This window comes from Phyllobates terribilis, unplaced genomic scaffold (genome assembly GCF_046119375.1).
Source record: "Phyllobates terribilis strain yellow unplaced genomic scaffold, ASM4611937v1 Scaffold_11__3_contigs__length_659146591, whole genome shotgun sequence".
NCBI classification, from domain to species: domain Eukaryota; kingdom Metazoa; phylum Chordata; class Amphibia; order Anura; family Dendrobatidae; genus Phyllobates; species Phyllobates terribilis.
Genome location: NW_027362771.1, coordinates 451,978,756 through 451,998,867, shown reverse-complemented (window position 1 = coordinate 451,998,867; position 20,112 = coordinate 451,978,756). Strand labels below are relative to the sequence as shown.

The following is a 20,112-nucleotide window of genomic DNA, read 5'->3' as shown; positions in this document are numbered from 1 at the left end:
ATTGCTCAACTTTAATATTTAAACTATTTGAATTATTTGATAGGACTAAATGATTGAGGTCCTTGAAGTGTGAATTCTCTAGTCAAACATTTTTGACACAATGCTAATTCTACTTTGCTAGATCCTACTGATGTTGCAAGCATTACCTTGTATGTACAGTATTTGGCCTTCATCTTACTAGAAGTTCATAAAGGTTTTGTTTTTACTTGGTTTCTGTCTCGATATCCCTTTAGCTGCTGACCTCAATACTTTTATAATGTAACAGTATTGTGTTGCATTTCCAGGATGATGATTTAGAAACAGACTTGAAAAAATTGAGATCACAGCCACAACCTGATCGACCAGTCGAAGAAGTTAAGCAATATAAAGCATTCTGTTCTGAACTTTTTGACTTCAAGGTAAGAGACATAATTTGTGTGCCTGGAAATAGCTTGATAACTATAATTATTATGTTTAGTACAGACCCATCTCTCCATGGTCCTTACTGGAAAACATCCTAAGAAAAAAGTAATTCACTTTACTAGTTTATAGAGCTCCAATTATAATAAGTGCCATTGGTAGCTCAAACATTAACTCCAGTCTTGTCTGACGGTGCCAACTAGTGTTGAGCCACTCCCGTAGTGTTCGAGTTCGGTTCGGTTCGTCGAACACCCGTGTGTTCGCCGAACTGTTCGTCGAACTGTTCGTCGAACACCTTCGAACACCGTTAAAACCAATGGCAGGCAAACAAAAACACATAGAAACACATAGAAAACACCTTCAAAGGTGTCCAAAAGCTGACAAACTGCTCAGAAGACACAACTAACACATGGAAAAGTGACAAGTACATATAGTCATGCGAAAAGAAAAGAGGTGGAGGAGTAAAAGGAGGGGGAGACACAGATATAGGCATGTCATGCCCTTCTAAAATCCAAAAAGTGAGAAGCCGACACGTTCAGTCCGCTCCTGCCCGTGCCACCTCCGTGTCGCCGGGTTTGTGCCAGAGCCGCGGTGAACCCTGACGGTCAGCCCCCCTCTCCCAATACTGGTGCCTGTCCGCTGGTGGGTCGAGCGAGCCCCCCTGTGGTGGAGGCAGCTCTAAGCTTTTTAATTTAAATTGTCTCTATAATTTGAATAAATACACTTTAAATCCATTTACAAGGATCTATTGGAGGGCAAGTCTCATGCCAGCAGCCGCGTAATTCCAGCTCCAGTAGCGTCCACTAAAGCTGCTGCAGTTAAAAAACTTTTATAAGGATCGAGCTCGGCTGTCCACCGCAAGGCATCCTACTGCCAGTCCGAGCCCCTATGCCTTGGGGTGCCTCCTGATGCTCTTCACTGAGTATCCCGTGATCCTGAAGCATTTCCTTTGAAAAAATTAAGTGTCCAAACTACAGGTGGTGTAGCTTGCTTAACAGCCGGGATAATCCGCTGACTAGCAGACCCTGCTACTAGGCACAAAGTATTTCCTGGGCTAGATGCAGTTAAAAATTTGTAATTAGATACTCTCGTTGGATGCTGAGAAAGCATTCCATAGAGTCTCCTGGCACGCCATATATGATTCTCTTAAAAAGCTTGGGGTAGGGGTCTAGGGGACCCTTTTATAGCCAAAATCACAGCCCTGTATCGCAGTACGTCACCTAGGCTGAAGATAAATGGAACTGTAGCACCCTGAGGGCTCGGTTGCTACAGAGGTATTGCACCTCACCCAGAGGTGTGATATCTCACTCTCAGGTAAGGATGTAGTGTGGATCAGGACCCGACACCTGCATGAATTACACCACATTGCCGTGGGGCAGGGCGACCAATATGCCCCTGAGATGGGCACGACAGTCCCTGTCCCTGACTGGAGTGGGGGGAGGGAACACTGAGGAAGGGGAACCCTGTAGTGCAGGAGCAGGGAGGAAGCAGTTCCTGGGTGCATTGAGAAGGGAGTATAAAAGGTGGGCACCATCTTAGTTCAGTGCAGAGAAGTCTGAGCAGAAGTGGCAGGGAGCAGGGGCTCTGCATGAGCTCTGCTCCGGAGGCGGGCCTAGTAACAGAGGCCCAGGCCTGGAAGAGGGAGAAGGAAGGAAGAGGAGCGGAGAAGGCTCCAGGAACGAGGAACGAAGGAATCTCAGGGGTGCGGACGGGCGAGTCGCCACCGCACGCCCGAATCCACCTGCGTGGAGGGGTCAGGCCAAAGGGGGAGACCGGTCCCCGAAACTAGTGGAGGCAGGAAACGACCCTCAGCTAGTAACAGGAGGCTGTGACATTTTATGTGGCGCAGCCCCTCGCTACACCCGCTAGGAAGGCACCACATAGGGTCAGGGAAACTGGCGCCAAGTTTACCAAGAGGAGGCCCGAGGCAGCCGGACAGAAGGGTTGGTAAGAAAGGCCAGACAAAGGACACACAAAGGGGGTCCTGTGAAGCACTCCAAAGTTATCTGGGAGTTGTCTGAGCCCCTCACCTGGTGAGCACAGTACGACGTGGGCAGCCGTTACCTGCAGACGTGGTCTGGATAATAAGAACTGTGAGTAAAGGCCCTGGACTGCATCACTGACTCCGTGTCATTACTGCTGCTGCCCTGCACCATCACCCCCATCCTCCGAATACACTGCCCTGAGGCTATACTCCTCCCGTGGGGAGTTATGCTACGCTCTGCTGCACCCACAACACCAGCCTCAGCGGTCTGCCCTGGAGCGGCGGTTCACTCTGACCGCAATCCACGGGTGGCGTAGTCGGACATTTAAACATCAAAACCACATAAATAGTTCCGCCACTGGTTTGACCGCCCTGAGCCACGGAACCGGGTTGCCGCCACGGAGACTACAACCACCAGCATCCACCAAAAAGGGTCCGGCTCCGGGTGTCCCAAGGCCCAGGGGGCGCGTCAGAACATTTTCATCACCTTTCACAATCACCAATGGGACAAGGCAGGGATGATCTCTGTCCCCTCTCTTATACATCCTAGTGACGGAGCACCTGCTCTCATCAATTCGCCATAACCCCAATATTAGGTGGATTGAGGTGGGAGGCACCGAGTACAAGTGCTCTCTATTTGCTGATGATGTCCTAGTATATATCACTCAATCACATATATCCATCCATGCTGTTATGGCTGAAATAGATCACTTTGTTACATGGTCAAATTTTAAAATCAATGCAGCGAAGTCTGAGGCCCTCGATGTCTCCCTCCCCAAATCCATATAGGATTCCATCCAGTCCAACTTTCCCTTTGCCTGGCCCTCACAGGGTATCAAATACTTAGGAATTCCTATTCATAGAGACCTCTCCCCTCTATGTTATCTTAATTTTGGGCCCTTTATTGAACAACTCCATACAGACCACGGTTGGCAAGTTAGAACTGTAAGATTCACTACGTGAACCACTGGTGTTTTGTGGAAAAGCACATGTACACTGTGTTCCAAATTATTATGCAAAAAGTGTTTAGGAGTGATAAGGGAAGAATTTGTTTGTTTGTCAGTTAAACTCATTGATGGTGATGTGTGTCAGGGCTCTTTATATCACTGTAAGCAATTGCAGACACCTGTGCTAATTAGTTTGGCAGGTGTGTCCAATGAAAGGCAAGACTACTTAAGAAGGCTGTCTCACATTATTAAGCAGCCTACATTTTCTGCCAAAATGGGAAAGAAAAAGGATGTGTCGGCTGCTGAGAAGCAACAAATTGTGGAGTGTTTAGGTCAAGGCATGACAACAATCAACATTGTGCGATGATCAGGATGAAGTGTCTTGGCAATCAAGAAGTATGTAGCTGATTCACAGTACACACATGTGCGTGCTGATAAGGGCAAATTGAGGACTCTTTCCTACAGGCAATTACGTCAGGTTGAAAGAGCAGCGGCAAAAAAGCCTTGTCATAGCAGCAGACAAGTTTTTGAAGCTGCTTGTGCCTCCAACGTCCCCCGAGCATCAAGATGCGGGGTCCTTCAGAGGTTTGCAGCTGTGCATACGCCATCCTGTCGACCTCCTCTATCCACTTCACACAAGCAGAAACGGCTCCAGTGGGCCAAACATTACATGAAGACTGATTTCAAAACTGTTTTGTTCACGGATGAGTGCCGTGCAGCGCTCGATGGTCCAGATGGATGGAGTGGAGGATGGCTGGTTGATGGACACCCCACGCAAACACGGCTACAGCGCCAACAAGGAGGAGGTGGAGTAATGTTTTGGGCTGGAATCATGGGGAGAGAGATTGTCGCCCCTTTAGGATCCCTGAAGGCGCTAAAGATGAACTCCATAATGTATGTGGATTTTCTCAAACAGCACTTCCTGCCATGGTTCAAGAAGAAGAACCGTGTATTTCACAGCAAGATCATTTTTCTGCATGATAATGCACCATCTCATGCTGCACATAAAACATCTGCATCTCTGGCTGATATGGACATAAAAGGGGACAAACTTATGGTGTGACCCCCATGCTCCCCTGACCTCTACCCCATTCAGAACCTTTGGAGCATCATTAAAAGGAGTGTCTATGATGGCGGGAGGCAGTTCACATCTAAGCAACAGCTCTGGGAGGGTATTCTGTCCTCATGCAAAACAATTGAAGCAGAAACCATCCAAAACCTGACAAATTCAATGGACGAGAGAGTTCAGAAGCTCCTTTCGAACAAGGGGTCCTATGTGAAAATGTAACATCACCTAGAATAAAGTTTTGAGTTGAAAACTGTTTGATTTCAGTTTCTAACAACCTGCTAATGCTTATAATTTCAAAAATGACCATTTTTTTGGTCTTTATTAAAATGAAAAGGTTGATCGAAAAGTTTGGGGGATCTAAGAGTGTGGCAACCCAGTAGTCATGATTACTTCGAATTATGACAATATGAGGGTCATGCTGCAGGTAGTGGAGCAAGAAGGCACTTATGTGTCTTGCGCATCTCGGAGCCCCAAAATTATTTTCCGGGCTAGATGCAGCTAAAAATTATTATTAATTTTAAATCTGGTGAAGCTTTAGTATAGATGGCTTAATAGGATCAGTGCTGCACACTGCTACAAAGCCCAAATTATTTTCCAGTCAAGATACAGATAAACATGATTAGTAATTTTAAATCTGGTGGAGCTTATTATAGATGGCCTAATAGAATCAGTGCTGCACACTGCTACAAAGCCCAAATTATTTTCCAGCCAAGATACAGATAAACATGATTAGTAATTTGAAAGCTTAAAACGGTTGGTAGGGTGATTTTATCCAATCATCAAGCTTTTACTCTCCCCAGGATGACACAGGGGTAGAAAAGTCGTTTCGGATCCATGATTTGTTCATCTTTATGAACGTGAGTCTGTCTACATTATCAGTGGAGAGCCGCGTGCGCTTATCTGTCAGCACACCACCAGCAGCGCTGAACACACGTTCAGACAGAACGCTGGCTGCGGGGCATGACAAGATCTCCAAGGCGTAAGTGGCTAACTCCGGCCATTTATCCAGATTGGAAGCCCAAAAAGAGCAAGGGTCCAGTGACACAGTCGTGGCTTCAATGTTTACTTGGAGATACTCCTGTACCATCGTCTCTAGGCGTTGACTATGTGTCAGACTTCTTGTCTCCTGTGGCCTTGCAAAGGATGGGCTAAAAAAGTGGTGAAATGATTCCGCAAAATTGATGTTACCAGCAGATACTGTGGTTCTGTTACGGTTTGAGTGCTGAACACTTGACGGTCCCACGGTTGGCAACTTGAGATTCACTACGTGCACCACTGGTATTTTGTGGAAAAGCACATGCAAGATTCTGCAACAGTCTCTGCTGATACTCCTGCATGCGTGCATCCCTTTCTATGGCAGGAATAATTTCTGCAAATTTACTTTTGTACCGGGGATCTAACAGTGTGGCAACCCAGTAGTCAGGATTATTTCTAATTCTCACAATTCGAGGGTCATGTTGCAGGTAGTGCAGCAAGAAGGCACTCATGTGTGTTGCGCATCCAGGAGCACCAAGTCCCTGTTGTGTTGGTGGCGAGGTAACAATCATACTTCCTTCCTCTGTCCTCTCCCCCCAACCTCGCACAACAGAAATGTGATCAAGGTCTCCCTCATCTGATGAGTCTTCCATCAGTTCGTCCTCCACTTCTTCCTGGGCTCCTGCACCTTCCTCACTAGCTTGGCTGCTACCATGCACCCTGGTAAAACCATCTCCCCCACCCTCACATGCCTGCCGCCTTGGTGCTGCCGACCGTCTGGACCTTGCAGATGTTAGCCCTTCCGCATACAACTCCTCCTCCTCTACTTCCTCCACCTCCTCTTGTGCCACCACCTGACTCCGAATTCTGTTTAACATGTGCTCCAGCATGTAAATCACCGGAATAGTCATGCTGATAATGGCATCGTCAGCACTAAACATCTTCGTCGCCATTTCAAAACTGTGCAGAAGGGTGCATAGGTCCCTGATCTGAGACCACTCCTCCAGCGTGATTTGCCCCACCTCTGAATCTCGTTGGCCCAGGCTATACGTCAGAACGTATTGCACCAGGGCTTGTCGGTGCTGCCACAGTCGCTGCAACATGTGCAGAGTTGAATTCCACCGGGTAGGCACATCGCATTTTAGCCGGTGAAGTGGCAGGCCCAACGACTTCTGTAGAGATGTAAGTCGCTGAGCTGCGGGATGCGAACGGCGGAAGTGAGCACACAGCGACCGTGCCCTCTGCAGAAGGCCATCTAGTCTGGGATAGTGGGCTAAAAATTGCTGGACAACCAGGTTCAACACGTGAGCCATACAAGGCACGTGTGTGATATTGCCCCGGCGAAGGGCCGCACCCAGGTTTGCAGCATTGTCGCACACGGCCTTCCCTGGTTTCAGGTCCAGTGGAGACAACCATTCATGAAATTGGTTCTCCAGAGCTGACCACAACTCCTCAGCTGTGTGACTCACATTTCCCAGACATTTCAATGTAAAAACCGCCTGATGACGTTGAGCCCTACTGCCAGCATAGTAAGGAGGTGTGCAGGATCCCTTCTGCACAGTTAGAAAGCTTGTGGCATGACCAGACAGGCTTTGGGTGCAGGTGGAAGACCGAGAGGAGGTTGAGGAGGCAGAAGCAGTGGAGGAACTTTGACATAAAGAGGATTGACGCACAACTCGTGGGGACGGCAAGACTTGGACAGCAGCCCCTTGTCCTGCTGTCACCATAGTTACCCAGTGCCCAGTCAGCGACATGTAACGCCCCTGTCCATGCCTACTCGTCCAAGTGTCTGTGGTGAAATGCACCCTGTCACACACAGAGTTTCTCAAAGAAGCGGTGATGTTGTGTGCGACATGCTGGTGGAGCGCAGGCACACCTTTCTTTGAGAAGTAGTGCCGACTGGGCATCTGGTACTGGGGCACTGCGACGGACATAAGGTCTCGAAAATCCTCTGTGTCCACCAGGCGGAAAGGCAGCATTTCTGTAGCCAAGAGCTTGCAGATGGTGAAATTCAACCTCTTAGCTTTCTCATGGCTAGGAGGAAATGGTCTTTTACTTGTCCACATCTGAGGGACCGAGGGCTGGCTATTGTGCTTAGACGGGGTTGATAAGGGTGTCCCCGGCAAACTGCCGGTCTGTGAGGAAGATGCAGGCGGACATGTTAGGTTGCCTTGATCCAAAGGTGGTGCTATCGATGTCGGACAGCGCTCAACACCAGCTGGTGTTACCACCTCCAAAGAAAATGATGACCTGCCAATCACGCTGGCTGTTGCGGGTAAAGAGGTGGCAGGTCTGCGCCCCAAAACAGGTGTGACTGCTGTCCCCCCAGTCACAGAGGATGAAGAGGCCGCGGATGCACAAGATATGGCAGACGGTGGTTGGCCCGGCCGGCTAGGCCGCATTGTAGCACACTGAGCTTCCCACTGCAACTTATGCTTCATGTCCATGTGCCGGTTCATGCATGAAGTACTCTATGTATTTTTTGGCCTCTACTTAGCTTTTGCTGACAAATGTTACAGATAACACGAGTTGGGTCATCTTTATCGATCTGAAAAAATGCCCAGGCTATGCAAGGCTTAGCACCCATGCGACCTGAAGAGCCACCACGACTTGTGGTGAGAGGCAGAGTTGTGTTTGAGGATGCAGTTGTTGACGTGCTTCCAGTACTACGTCTCTGTCCAGGAAGGCGCAACCTGACCTCGTCGTCACTAGCATCTTCCTCCACCTCCTCTGCTGACCTCATCTCTTGGCTGACTGTGGGTTGACAGTAAGTGGGATCTCCAACCTCATCATCATCACCCTGTGCGTTATCACACCCGTCGTCCTCAGAGCCAACCTGTTCCTGCCCTGACAAAAAACTAAAGTTGTCGCTCCAATCAGGTATTTGAGTCTTATCATCGTCTTCCTCATTGTCTCCACCAACAGGAGTTACAGTTTGGGAATGAGGGTCTACATTATGGTCAGAACCTTCTGCGTCTGGTCCTGGATCCGACTCATAAAGATTCTGGGCATCAGTGCAGATCATTTCCTCGTCTGGATTCACAGAAGCGCTGGAGTCGACCTCTGATTCCCAGGCTATAGTATGAGTAAACAGCTCTGCAGACTCAACCATCTGTTCTACCTCATACTCAGACGGACAGCTGGAGATTTTTTATTAATGTCATGTTTATTACAAGTGTCAGGTCCTCTTTATAGGAAGTCACATATACGTGTCCTTTCTTACCTTTTCTCTTGGTTCTATATATTCCGGGATGGGTATCCTGGAATGATCACTTTTGAAAAATAACGTCTTTGCAATACTTTGAGAAGTTTATTCTACACTTGCTTAGGTGTTGGATCTCAGCGGTTGTGATGGGAATAACAGCCTGCTGAGGGTTTTGTTAGCATGTCATGATACTGTATTGAATTTGTATCATGCGAGTCCTTAACAAAATTTGTGGAAAGGTAAGGGTGGACACATCTGTTCGTATTGCTGAGTACATCTCTGGAAGAAACAACATATATTTCTGACTTCTAACCCACATTTATAAAAGTATAGTGATAATTTTAGTGTTAAAGGGATTGTACAGTCTAAATTGATAAGTCTGCAGTTACTCCGTGTGACTGCAGACTTTTGAATCCCCCCCAGCGTATGCACTATGCACTGCAAGGATTCGATGGTTTTAGAGCCAGGAACGGCGGTGCTGCGACTGGGGGGACTCAAAGGTCTGCAGTAACACAGAGTGATTGCAGACTTTTCATTTTAGACTAGACAACCCCTTTAATCTTACACAGACTATAGCGTACCAAAATATCAGTCTTTGCTCAAGCAGCTGTACTTGCAGATTAGTACAGATAGAAATAGTATGTGGAACCTGAATATTTGGTTCTTTTGACTTCCCCTCTGACGGTTTTGTTAGTGTATTTTTTCTTGTTTGCTGGTTGTGTGGGTTTTTTTCTGGTGGGATTTAGGCTAAGTGCCCACGATGCAGAAATGCTCCGGATTTTTCCTGAGTGTTTCTGCATCTCCCAGTCAGAAAAAAGGCATGCGGATTGTACATGCATTTTTCCTGCCAGGGACAAGCGGATGTGAAGCGTTCTTCACATGCATTTCCGCATGCTGGTTGTCAAGCACTTTCCAAGCGATTTTAGCATCACTTGGAAAGTGCTTGACAACTTGGTCACACTATATAAATCTATGCAACCAGCATACCGGTACCATCCGCACATTGAAATGCATGGAATCCGCATCTGCAGATGCAGTGATGCGGATTCCATGCCGTCCAATGCAGGTCAATGGCGGCGAAAACGCCGCTATTCCGCAAAATAATTGGTAGTGCTGCAGATTTTTCCGCAATGATAATCCGCAGCGGAAATTTCCGCAGCATGTGCACAGCACATATGGATTATCATTGGGGAACATGGCAGACCTTCTACCCAGCGTTTTTTAGGCATTTCTGCAGTGGAATTGCCGCTGCGGAAACGCTTAAAAAGCACATAGTGGGCACACGGCCTAAAAGGGAACCTGACAGCAGAATTTACCCCTGTTAACTAATTACAGTATTGCATTTGTCATTAAACACTGATTTCTAGCAACCCCAATGTTAAGGGAAAATTGCTAGCATAAACATAAAATTTGCATTTTAATGTTTTGTTCCTGCATATGCTAATTAGCTTGAATAGTCAGAATGGTGTGCACTTAGTGCTGAATAATCCAGCCCAGCCAGCCGATATAACGCCCACAGAGGCACGGATATAATCTCTGTAGCGCCCCTCTGCCTGCTCCCTGCTTCCTAAATAACACAAATGCCTGGTGGTCGCTGTGACTTCTGGTGTGTACAGTGATCTGCCTATGTGCCACTGCCCTGGGGTCACTCTGTGCAGACCCGAAGTCTGGCCAACCTAGCACATCCCTCTGAAATCTATTACAATGCTGAGCCGAGAGGTAGTGGCATGTACATTGAGCTTCTGCCTATGTGTCACTAGTTGCGGGCTCATCATTTAACACAGCTGCGCACCAAACTGCTGTGAGATCGTAGATGTAAGAGCTGAGTCCAGGTCTGCTCTGTGATGTTCTCCCCATGTTCCAATTTTGTTGCTCTGGCAAGTAGTGGCACACAGGGAGAAGTTCAAGTTCTTCAAAAGTGTTCTTAAGGCTGAAGTTCTCAAGGCTCTTTGTATTAAAATCTGTACAACCTCCCCCCTCTTTTGAATGATGGCTGCTTTGAATGATGCCTACTACAGTAGATATCTATGAGCATGGGAAGAGTGAGGTAAGTCGTGGAGCTTTTTCTGCAGACAGCCGAGAGTATTTAATTGTTAGGTACTGTGCACAATGTCATGTTTAAACACTTCTTCACTTCGTATCACTCACCAATCTTGTATGGTCAAAATTGCCGACAAAATTCCTTTAGGAGGTTTTTGAATATTTATGTAGAGCCTACAGGAAGGAAAGTGCACTGCATGCTGCTGGAAGCTGCAACTTCATGTATTAACTTTCAATATAATACAAATATTTTTTACATCATTATTAGTATAAAAATTGGTATATTTTAGGTGATTTAGTCTTTTTCCTCAATGTATGCTACAAATCACAAAGTATCGATACAGGATTTTACATCTTAAATGTACTTCTAATTTTAATCTGTATCACTTCTTTATTCAGTGACTCATTAAATGAGCTGCACAGGTATGATGTATTGCACTATATTTTTAATTTAAAAGATGTTTTTCTTTGTAGATTATTCTTTTGGCATTGAATAATGTGCCTGTACAAATCATTTATTATTGCGATCCTTACCTTCCACAACACTTATAGTGAAATATCCCTACCCTCCTTCAGACCAGTAGAACAAATCTAAATTATCAGGCAAAGCACGCTACTCTATCCTTACAGACCAAAACAAAACTTCTAGAGATATGGTTTATATCAGCATGTATTCCATCGGGCTAAAGTGTATTGTTTTGCTTCGATTCTTGATAGCCTCATAAATTAATATGATTGTGATGAATATTTTAAGTACTCATCTTTGCTGTTGTGATTGATGAAATACAGGATGGATCCTCTTGTCAGCCGCTCGTTGATGTATGTTTTTGTCTATTGATCGGCCTGTCTTTTTGGTTCATTAATTATATCATATCTATTAACCAATCTATCTTCAGCCTCTTCATCTGTAGAACATGCACACAAGTTCCCTTTGAGAGTTGTCTTGGTCACTTGCCTGTTCTGTTTGTGGAATTTTATGCAGTAGAAAACTTCCTCAAGTATGGTGTTTTCTGAAAAGAGCAATGATGATTCACATAATGGGATGCTTCATATATTATATTTATGGCGTTTGTCTTTATGTGATGCTTTAGTATGTCTTCAAAATCTTTTAAAATTATGACTGTTAGATAAAAAGTCTGAGGTATGTAATATGATTTAATGAGTGGCCATTTTCTCATACTAAATTTCCTACAATTTCACCTTGTTGACTTCTTAAAGGACAATGCATCCGATCTGGAGGAAGTGCTGAATGCCAAAGAGAGTATCTCCAGTGTTTGCACACATAACATTCCATCCACTGGGAGATGTATGGATGATTGCTATACCACAGTGAACAGACCCACGTCTGGAGACACATTCTTTCCCAAGACACAAATGGAACAAAATATCTTGAACATCATTTCCAAAAGACCACCACTCTTGGAGGATGCATCAACAAACAAACAAGAGCAAATGAACATGGAAAAAAATCTGAGAAATCCATCAAGTTTATGTTCTTCAAATATGGTTTGTGGGAAACCAAGCTCCTTCCCAACTAAATGCATTAAGACCTTCAAACTGAAACACGGTGATGGTTTTGATGATTCTGAAAGTCACAAGGTTGTAAAACAGCTTCTGGAACAGCACAAAGGAAATATACCTTTTCACGACCCTCATGTTTACATGTCTATAGCTGGAAACACTAAATCTGTTCCTGATTTTAAAGTTTTGGCATTTCCTGAGTTTTGGGGCCACTGCTCACCCCAATTTTCCCAAAAACTTGCAGAAAAGAAGCTTGGATCACAAAGGTGATTCTTTTAAATTAATTTTATACTTCTTAATTTTCACTTTTTTTTCAAAAGACCTAAAATTAAACGAGTTCTGAGATTGACAAAGGGCACTTAGTTTTATCCCAATCGAACAGAGCAGATCAGAAATTAAACGGGCATAATGCTTAGCTGAGCACTAATGCCCCTTGATGTCAGCAAACCGTATGGGACTTATCACTTAGACCAAATCAAAAGTTCTAACCTATCAGGCTATGTGCCCACGATGCAGAAATGCTCAGGATTTTTTCCTGAGCGTTTCTGCATCTCCCTGGCAGAAAAAAACGCATGCGGATTGTACATGCGGATTGTACATGCGTTTTCCTGCCAGGGACATGCGGAAGTGAAGCGTTCTTCACATGCATTTCCACATGCGGGTTGACAAGCGCTTTCCAAGCGATTTTAGCATCACTTGGAAAGTGCTTGTCACTTGGTCACACTATATAAATCCATGCAAACAGCATGGATTTATATTGTGTGACCCGAGAGAATGTCAAAAAATAAAAAATAAATCTATACTTACACTCCGATGGCCCGCGCTGTCTTGCTTCACCGTCCCGGCTGCCAGCAGCGGTGGATTGAAGGACCTGCCGACGTCAGCGTCGCGTGACCCGTCACATGACTCTGACGTCAGCGCAGGTCCTTCATTCCATCGTGAAGTGCCGGGAAGCAAGGAGCGCACCGCGGGCCGCCGGAAGGTAAGTATACATTTATTTTTTATTTTATTCTTTTTTTACTGCTTTTTTAATGGTACCTGGGTGTGGATGAGACTCTCCTCTCCTCTACACCCGGGTACCATCCGCACATTAGAACGCGCCAATTATGCAAGTACAGATGCAGTCTTGCGAAATTGGCGCGTTCTAATGCAAGTCAATGGCGGCGAAAACGCAGGACTTCCGCAAAATAATTGGTAGTGCTGCGTTTTTTTCCGCAGTGATAATCCGCAGCGGAAATTTCCGTAGCATGTGCACAGCACATGCAGATTATCATTGGGGGACATGGCAGGCCTTCTACCATGTGTTTTTTAAGTGTTTCTGCAGCGTTTTTGCCGCTGCGGAAACGCTTAAAAAACGCATCGTGGGCACACAGCCTCACTAACAAGTCAGAAATGTTTTAAAATTACAGATTTTTCTGTTTCAAAAACCAGAGCATTGACACTAAAAATGCTGGGTAAAATACAAGCGTTTTTGATGCATTTTTTCCTTTTTTGTTGCTGTGTTTTTTATGCATTTTTCCCTATTAATTTGATTGTGTGAAAAACACTGCAAAAACGCTGAAAGAATTGACATGCTGCAGATCTGAAAAAAATGCTTTGAAGGTTTAAATCTGCAAGGAAAAAAATAAGTAGCATGTACAGCTTCAGATTTCAGAAATCTCATTCACTTTGCTGTTACTGTAAAATGTTTCATTTTTTTCATTTCAAAAACACATGGAAAAAATGCATCGAAAATGCAATACATGAACAAGCCTTAAGGGCGGTAGTACAACCGACCCTAGGGTAGCTCTCAAAGTAACAGAGTATTCAGCAGGAGCGAATAATATGCATATAGATGCAATGAAATTTAACTTTTAATGATATATATTAAAAGACGATGCCTAGGAATCAAAGCCAAAAAACGAGCATAAAGTGTATCTAGAGATTAATCAGTGCTCACTAAAAAATGGTTTGATCTCACCACTTGTTGTATACTTCAGGAAATGGGAAAGCAGAAATCCAGGATCGAAGGGTAATCGTAATGTGTAGAGGGAAGGAAGAATGTTAATCAAGTAATATACTTCCCTGACATGTCCCTGCAATGCTCCTGCCCTAACAAGGGCAGTCCCCAAGTGTAGAACTATAATCTTGTACCCCCCCAAGACGAGAAAGTCTATCCCGTATGTGGGTATAATCCCCCGTGTGGAGGATTTATCAGATCTCACGACCACATTAACTAACAGTGACTACGCTAGTCAGACCTTATTCTTGGTTACCTGCCATTGTAGGAACCAGCACCTATGATTTTCTACATCCCCTGATGAATCCTCCACACAGGGGAAGAAACACGTAGGAATTATACCCACATATGTGATAGACTTTCTCATCTTGGGGGGGCTACAAGATTATAGTTCTACCCTTGGGGACTGCCCTTGCTAGGGCAGGAACAATGCAGGGGCACATCAGGGAAGTATAGTACTTGATTAACATTTTTCCTTCCCTGTACACATTACTGTTACCCTTGGCTCCTGGATTTCCAGTCTCCCGTTTCCTGATGTATGCTATAAGTGATGAGACCAAACCATTTTTTATTGAGCACTGGTTGATTACTTGAACTCTTGCACTTTATGGTCATTTTTTGGCTTTGATTCCTAGGCATCGTCTTTTGATATACAGGGCGGGCCATTTATATGGATACACCTAAATTAAATGGGAATGGTTGGTGAAATCAACTTCCTGTTTGTGGCACATTAGCATATGGGAGGGGGAAAACTTTTCCAGATGGGTGGTGACCATGGCGGCCATTTTGAAGTTGGCCATTTTGGATCCAACTTTATTTTTTTCAATGGGAAGAGAATCATGTGACACATCAAACTTATTGAGAATTTCATAAGAAAAACAATGGTGTGCTTGGTTTTATTTCAAGAGGTATTTACAAGTTTATGACCACTTATAAAATGTGTTCAAAGTGCTGCCCATTATGTTGGATTGTCAATGCAACCCTCTTCTCCCACTCTTGACACACTGATAGCAACACCGCAGAAGAAATTCTAGCACAGGCTTCCAGTATCCGTTGTTTCATATGCTCCACATCTCGTAACTTTACAGCATAGACAATTGCCTTCAGGTGACCCCAAAGATAAAAGTCTAAGGGGGTCAGATAGGGAGACCTTGGTGGCCATTCAACTGGCCCACGACGACCAATCAACTGTCCAGGAAACTGTTCATGTAGGAATGCTCGGACCTGATACCCATAATGTGATGGTACACCATCTTGTTGGAAAAACTCAGAGAACGTGCCATCTTCAGTGCATAAAGAGGGCAACACATCATCATGTAGCAATTTCATGGCCACCAAGGTCTCCCGATCTGACCCCCTTAGACTTTTATCTTTGGGGTCATCTGAAGGCAATTGTCTATGCTGTGAAGATGCGAGATGTGCAGCATCTGAAACAACAGATACTGGAAGCCTGTGATAGCATTTCTTCTGCGGTGTTGCTGTCAGTGTGTCAAGAGTGGGAGAAGAGGGTTGCATTGACAATCCAACACAATGGGCAGCACTTTGAACACATTTTTTAAGTGGTAATAAACTTGTAGAAAAGTCATGAAAAAATAAAGTTACATTAAAACCAAGCACACCATTGTTTTTCTTATGAAATTCTCAATAAGTTTGATGTGTCACATGACCCTCTTCCCATTGAAAAAAATAAAGTTGGATCCAAAATGGCCGACTTCAAAATGGCCACCATGGTCACCACCCATCTGGAAAAGTTTTCCCCCCTCCCATATACTAATGTGGCACAAACAGGAAGTTGATATCACCAACCATTCTCATTTTATTTAAGTGTATCCATATAAATGGCCCACCCTGTATATCATTAAAAATTTTATTTTATTGTATCTCTATGCATAATATTCTCTCCTGCTGAATACGCAGATTTATCAATACCATCTAATTCTTAGACAGAGAAAACTTCTATTAGACAGTCTTGAAATGCGACAGATTTACCGTATTTTTCGGACTATAAGACGCACTTTTTTCCTCCAAAATTTTGGAGTAAAGTGGGGGTTGCATCTTATAGTCTGAACTGTGCCCCACACTCTATACGTATGCCGTGGCTGGTGGTTGATGTGGGGGAGCGGCAGAGGGGGATCAGCGTGGCACAGGAGGCAGCAGCCGCCTGCTGCAGCCTACGCTGTGCCCGCTACTAAAGAAAATGAATATTCCCTGCTCCCAACGCCCATGGGCGTGGAGAGCAATGAATATTCATTTTTCTTAATAGCCGGCACACTGGAGCCGCAGCACGGCTCCTGCTGCCGCTCCGTGGTCTGTGTGCCCGCTATTAAAGCTCATGAATATTCCCTACGACCCACTCCCATGGATTGTAGTGAATATCCATGGTCTTTAATAGTGGGCACACAGACCGCAGAGCGGCAGCAGGAGCCACGCTGCGGTACAGTGTGCCGGCTATTGAACAGACTCAATGGTCACTGCTCCCCACACACACAGTCCCGGCGTGGGGAGCAGTGACTATTCCAGCACAGCGTCTCACACTGTGTGAGGGTGCATGGCAGGTACGCCATACGCGCCCTGCCATGCCCGTCTCACACAGAGTGTCAGTAGCAGAGCGGGACAGCGCTGGAGGAGAGAGGAGGTTAGTATGAGTGTTTATTTTTTTTTTGTAGGCAGCGTGATGGGGGCTCAGAGGGTGCCATGCATACCAGGATGGGGGCTCAGATGGTACCATGCATACCAGGATGGGGGCTCAGGGGGTACCATGCATACTAGGATGGGGAATCAAGGGGTGTCATGAATACCATGATGAGGGATCAAGGGGTACCATGCATACCAGGATGGGATTGGGGCCACTTATACCAGGAAGGAGGGGCCATACATACCAGGATAGAGGATATTAACAGAATTGGGTGACATTACCCCAATACCAGTGTCAGCAGCAGACCCCCTCTCCCATAACAGGGCATCATGACCCCATTTTTTGCTTACATTTTTTTCCTATTTTCCTCCTTTAAAACCTAGGTGCGTCTTATGGTCAGGTGCGTCTTATAGTCCGAAAAATACGGTAGTTGTTCATGCTGTTTTAGGGTATGTGCACATGTTAAGTATTTGGTGCAGAAATTTCTGCATCATTTCTACATCTCTTGGCAGCTTGCGTTTGTGCTGTGTTTTTTCTGCATTCTTTACTGCCATTTTGGTTTAGATTTTTCCTTACTCATTAGTATGGATGACATCTGCAGAAAAGACGCTGAAAGAATTGACATGCTGCAGATTTAAATCTGCATCAAATCTGCAAGTCACAAACTAGCAACGTGCGCATGAGACTTTGGTATTCTCATTCACTTTGCTGACATAAGGAAACCCTTCAGGTTTTGTGACAAATCTGCACTGAAAAAAATGCAGCAAAAACAGTTTGCACACAGCCTTAAAAATTTGGTGCATTTTAAGACTGTTTCTTAAGTTCACACCAACTTTGAGTTGGCTTACTTTGCACCAGAAATGTGAACCATAGTGGCACATTTATTGGGACAGATATCTCACATTAGGACACACTCCTTGCCAAACAAACCTTGCCCTTTTAAGAGCGGTCAAAAAAGGGTCTAAAGCACAAACCAAATATAGAACAAGTCATAACAAACTTCAAATTATGCCCGAATTCTGGCCTATTTAGCTTGCCAAATCTCCCTTTTTGAAGTATTAAAGGGAGCTACAATATTTTCAAGATTCAAGATTAACTATTCGTCAATGTAAACCTACATAAATTGCTAATTTTTTTTACTTTAAGTAACTTGTCCTTTGTTTTATTGGTCTAATCATTTATTCTACAGGCAGAATTATACATTCAAAATCATGAGGGATTCCTCTTACTAAAAAGTCATGCGTCATTTCGTTGTAAAGGTCTCACAATGGCTAATTAATCACAGGGTGTCGTTGCTGGGATAGCGGTGGCACCTTAAAGCAAATATTCAATTCCCCTGCAGCACCACCATAAGGGAAGAGTCAGATGGCCGTATAACTGGAATGACGATCGCAATGTAACACAGGTACTTTAGATGCAGTGACACAGAAACACAGAGCAGCCAGTACAGGGTTAATAAACAAGGGGGATTTACTGTAACAGTGTCAATCTCCACACAGGGAGCAACAGGGGAAATATGGGGAAATATGGGGACAACAAGGGGAGTAGCAGGTAACAGACTATAAACGACAATTCAGTTTGGCTAGATGTAGCAGAGTCGACACGGTTGTAATCGGCAGTTTTACACTTAGCTGACTCTTGTTCCCAACAAGGCATATGCCGGCTGATGCCGGTGTTGTTTTCTTCTGTCTTTCCCGCGTAAACAATGCTCCGTCTTCTGGTGACAGCGGGCGGTCTCCGGTTTGACCCGCTGAGCCCCTAGTCCATAACATTGCACCTAACTTGCTCGGCTCCACGTCTTCTGGCAGCAGCGGGCGGTCTCCGGTTTGACACGCTGAGCCCCTAGTCCATAACACTGCACCTCACTTGCTCGGCTCCACGGACCCTGCGTCTCTTCTCCCTCTAGTGGGGCTTGACTCCCACTGTCAACTGCCTCACAAAACTCCTTTTTCTCTCTCTTCCTAGACACTCTTCCAGCTCCCCGGTCACCTGACCGCTGAGCTCTCGCTCTGAACACGCCCCCAGCTTCCCGGTCACCTGACTCCTGTGCTCGCAGTCAGTCTTCCCCCTGCAACCAGAGGCACGGCCCCGGCAGTTCCGGATCCCTTGTTCTGAAAGTACTTACACCCCGGTCTTCCCCCTTACACTCCCGCTCTCCTTTAACTCGCTATTCCACGGGCGAGAGTTCCTTCACCAAACGTTCACATTCTTGGACTTCCTGAACGATATGTTGCCATATAAATTGATCTTGTTTGTAACGGTGAGGAGGCACTTCTGCTGTTGTCCGTTCTGACCGGAATAACTCAGTTTGACCGATGGGGGGTGCAGGGACACTTGGATTCTCAATCTCTGCCTGCCCGGTGGCTTCAACCGATGGTGTTCCCTCGCCGCCTGCACTGGGGACTGTAGGTAATCGAGAGCTGGGGCTCAGAGGTAGAATCAACAATTCTTCTTCATCCACATCGTGGCTTGGGGCAACTGTGACAGGACCCTCTCTAGAAGCAGGTGATCCTTCTTCATCTTCATCATCTTTAGACAGACAGGGCCACAGCATACTACGGTGAACCACTCTGACAGGGGCTCCTTCAGCCCCCTCTGGTTAAACTTCATGCACAAGTCCTTCAGCGCCAACCCTGCGCTTCACTCGGTGCAGGGTCCGTTCCCACCGCCTACTCAATTTGCCTCGGGGCCGCCTGTCTCGAACCAACACCCGCTCCCCGGGCCTCAGAGCTGTCCCTCGAAGAGGCAATGTCTCATGATGCTTGAGCTCCCGAAACTTTTGTTCTACCAACCGTCGGAGGGTCTGCAGTCGATGCCGGTGTTCCCAGACCCAGGAAGACATCCCCTCTTCCGTCGGTAGTCCTCCTCGGGGTCCAGCTCTAACTCTGTAATCTCTCACCCCTTTCGCCCAAACACTAAGGTATAAGGAGTGAACCCCGTCATAATATTCACTCGGTTGTTGTAGACCCACACCAGCTCGGCCACAAACTCAGGCCACGGTACCTTCCGATCTTCCTCCAACGTGTAGAGCATTTGGATCAGTGTCTGATTAAAGCGTTCACAGGCCCCATTTCCTTGAGGGTGGTAAGGAGTAGTCCGTGACTTCTCAATCCTGTACAACCAGTGCAGCTCTTCCATCACCCAGCCCTGGAAGCAGGCGCCTTGATTGGAGTGGATCCTCTTTGGGCAACCGTACACCCGAATGAAGTCTCGGCAGATGGCCTGCGCAGCAGATTCGTCGGTCTGGTCTCGGGTCGGGGTCACCACTGCAAACTTTGTGAAGTGGTCTGTCATCACTAGGCAATGTTCATATCCGAGATGCGCCAGTCCAACAGTCA

The 20,112-nt window shown here is 45.8% G+C and overlaps 1 protein-coding gene across 2 annotated transcripts in view; it reads left to right on the top strand.

The window, feature by feature from the left end:
- The window catches only part of AGBL1 (AGBL carboxypeptidase 1), a 1,577,225-nt gene that overhangs the window by 364,504 nt on the left and 1,192,609 nt on the right, over window positions 1–20,112 (top strand). For both annotated transcript variants that reach the window (XM_073653286.1, XM_073653285.1), the window contains exons 10-11: window positions 285–398; window positions 11,838–12,406. In XM_073653286.1, coding sequence (XP_073509387.1) covers window positions 285–398; window positions 11,838–12,406 — 683 coding nt within the window. The remainder of the gene's footprint in view (window positions 1–284; window positions 399–11,837; window positions 12,407–20,112) is intronic.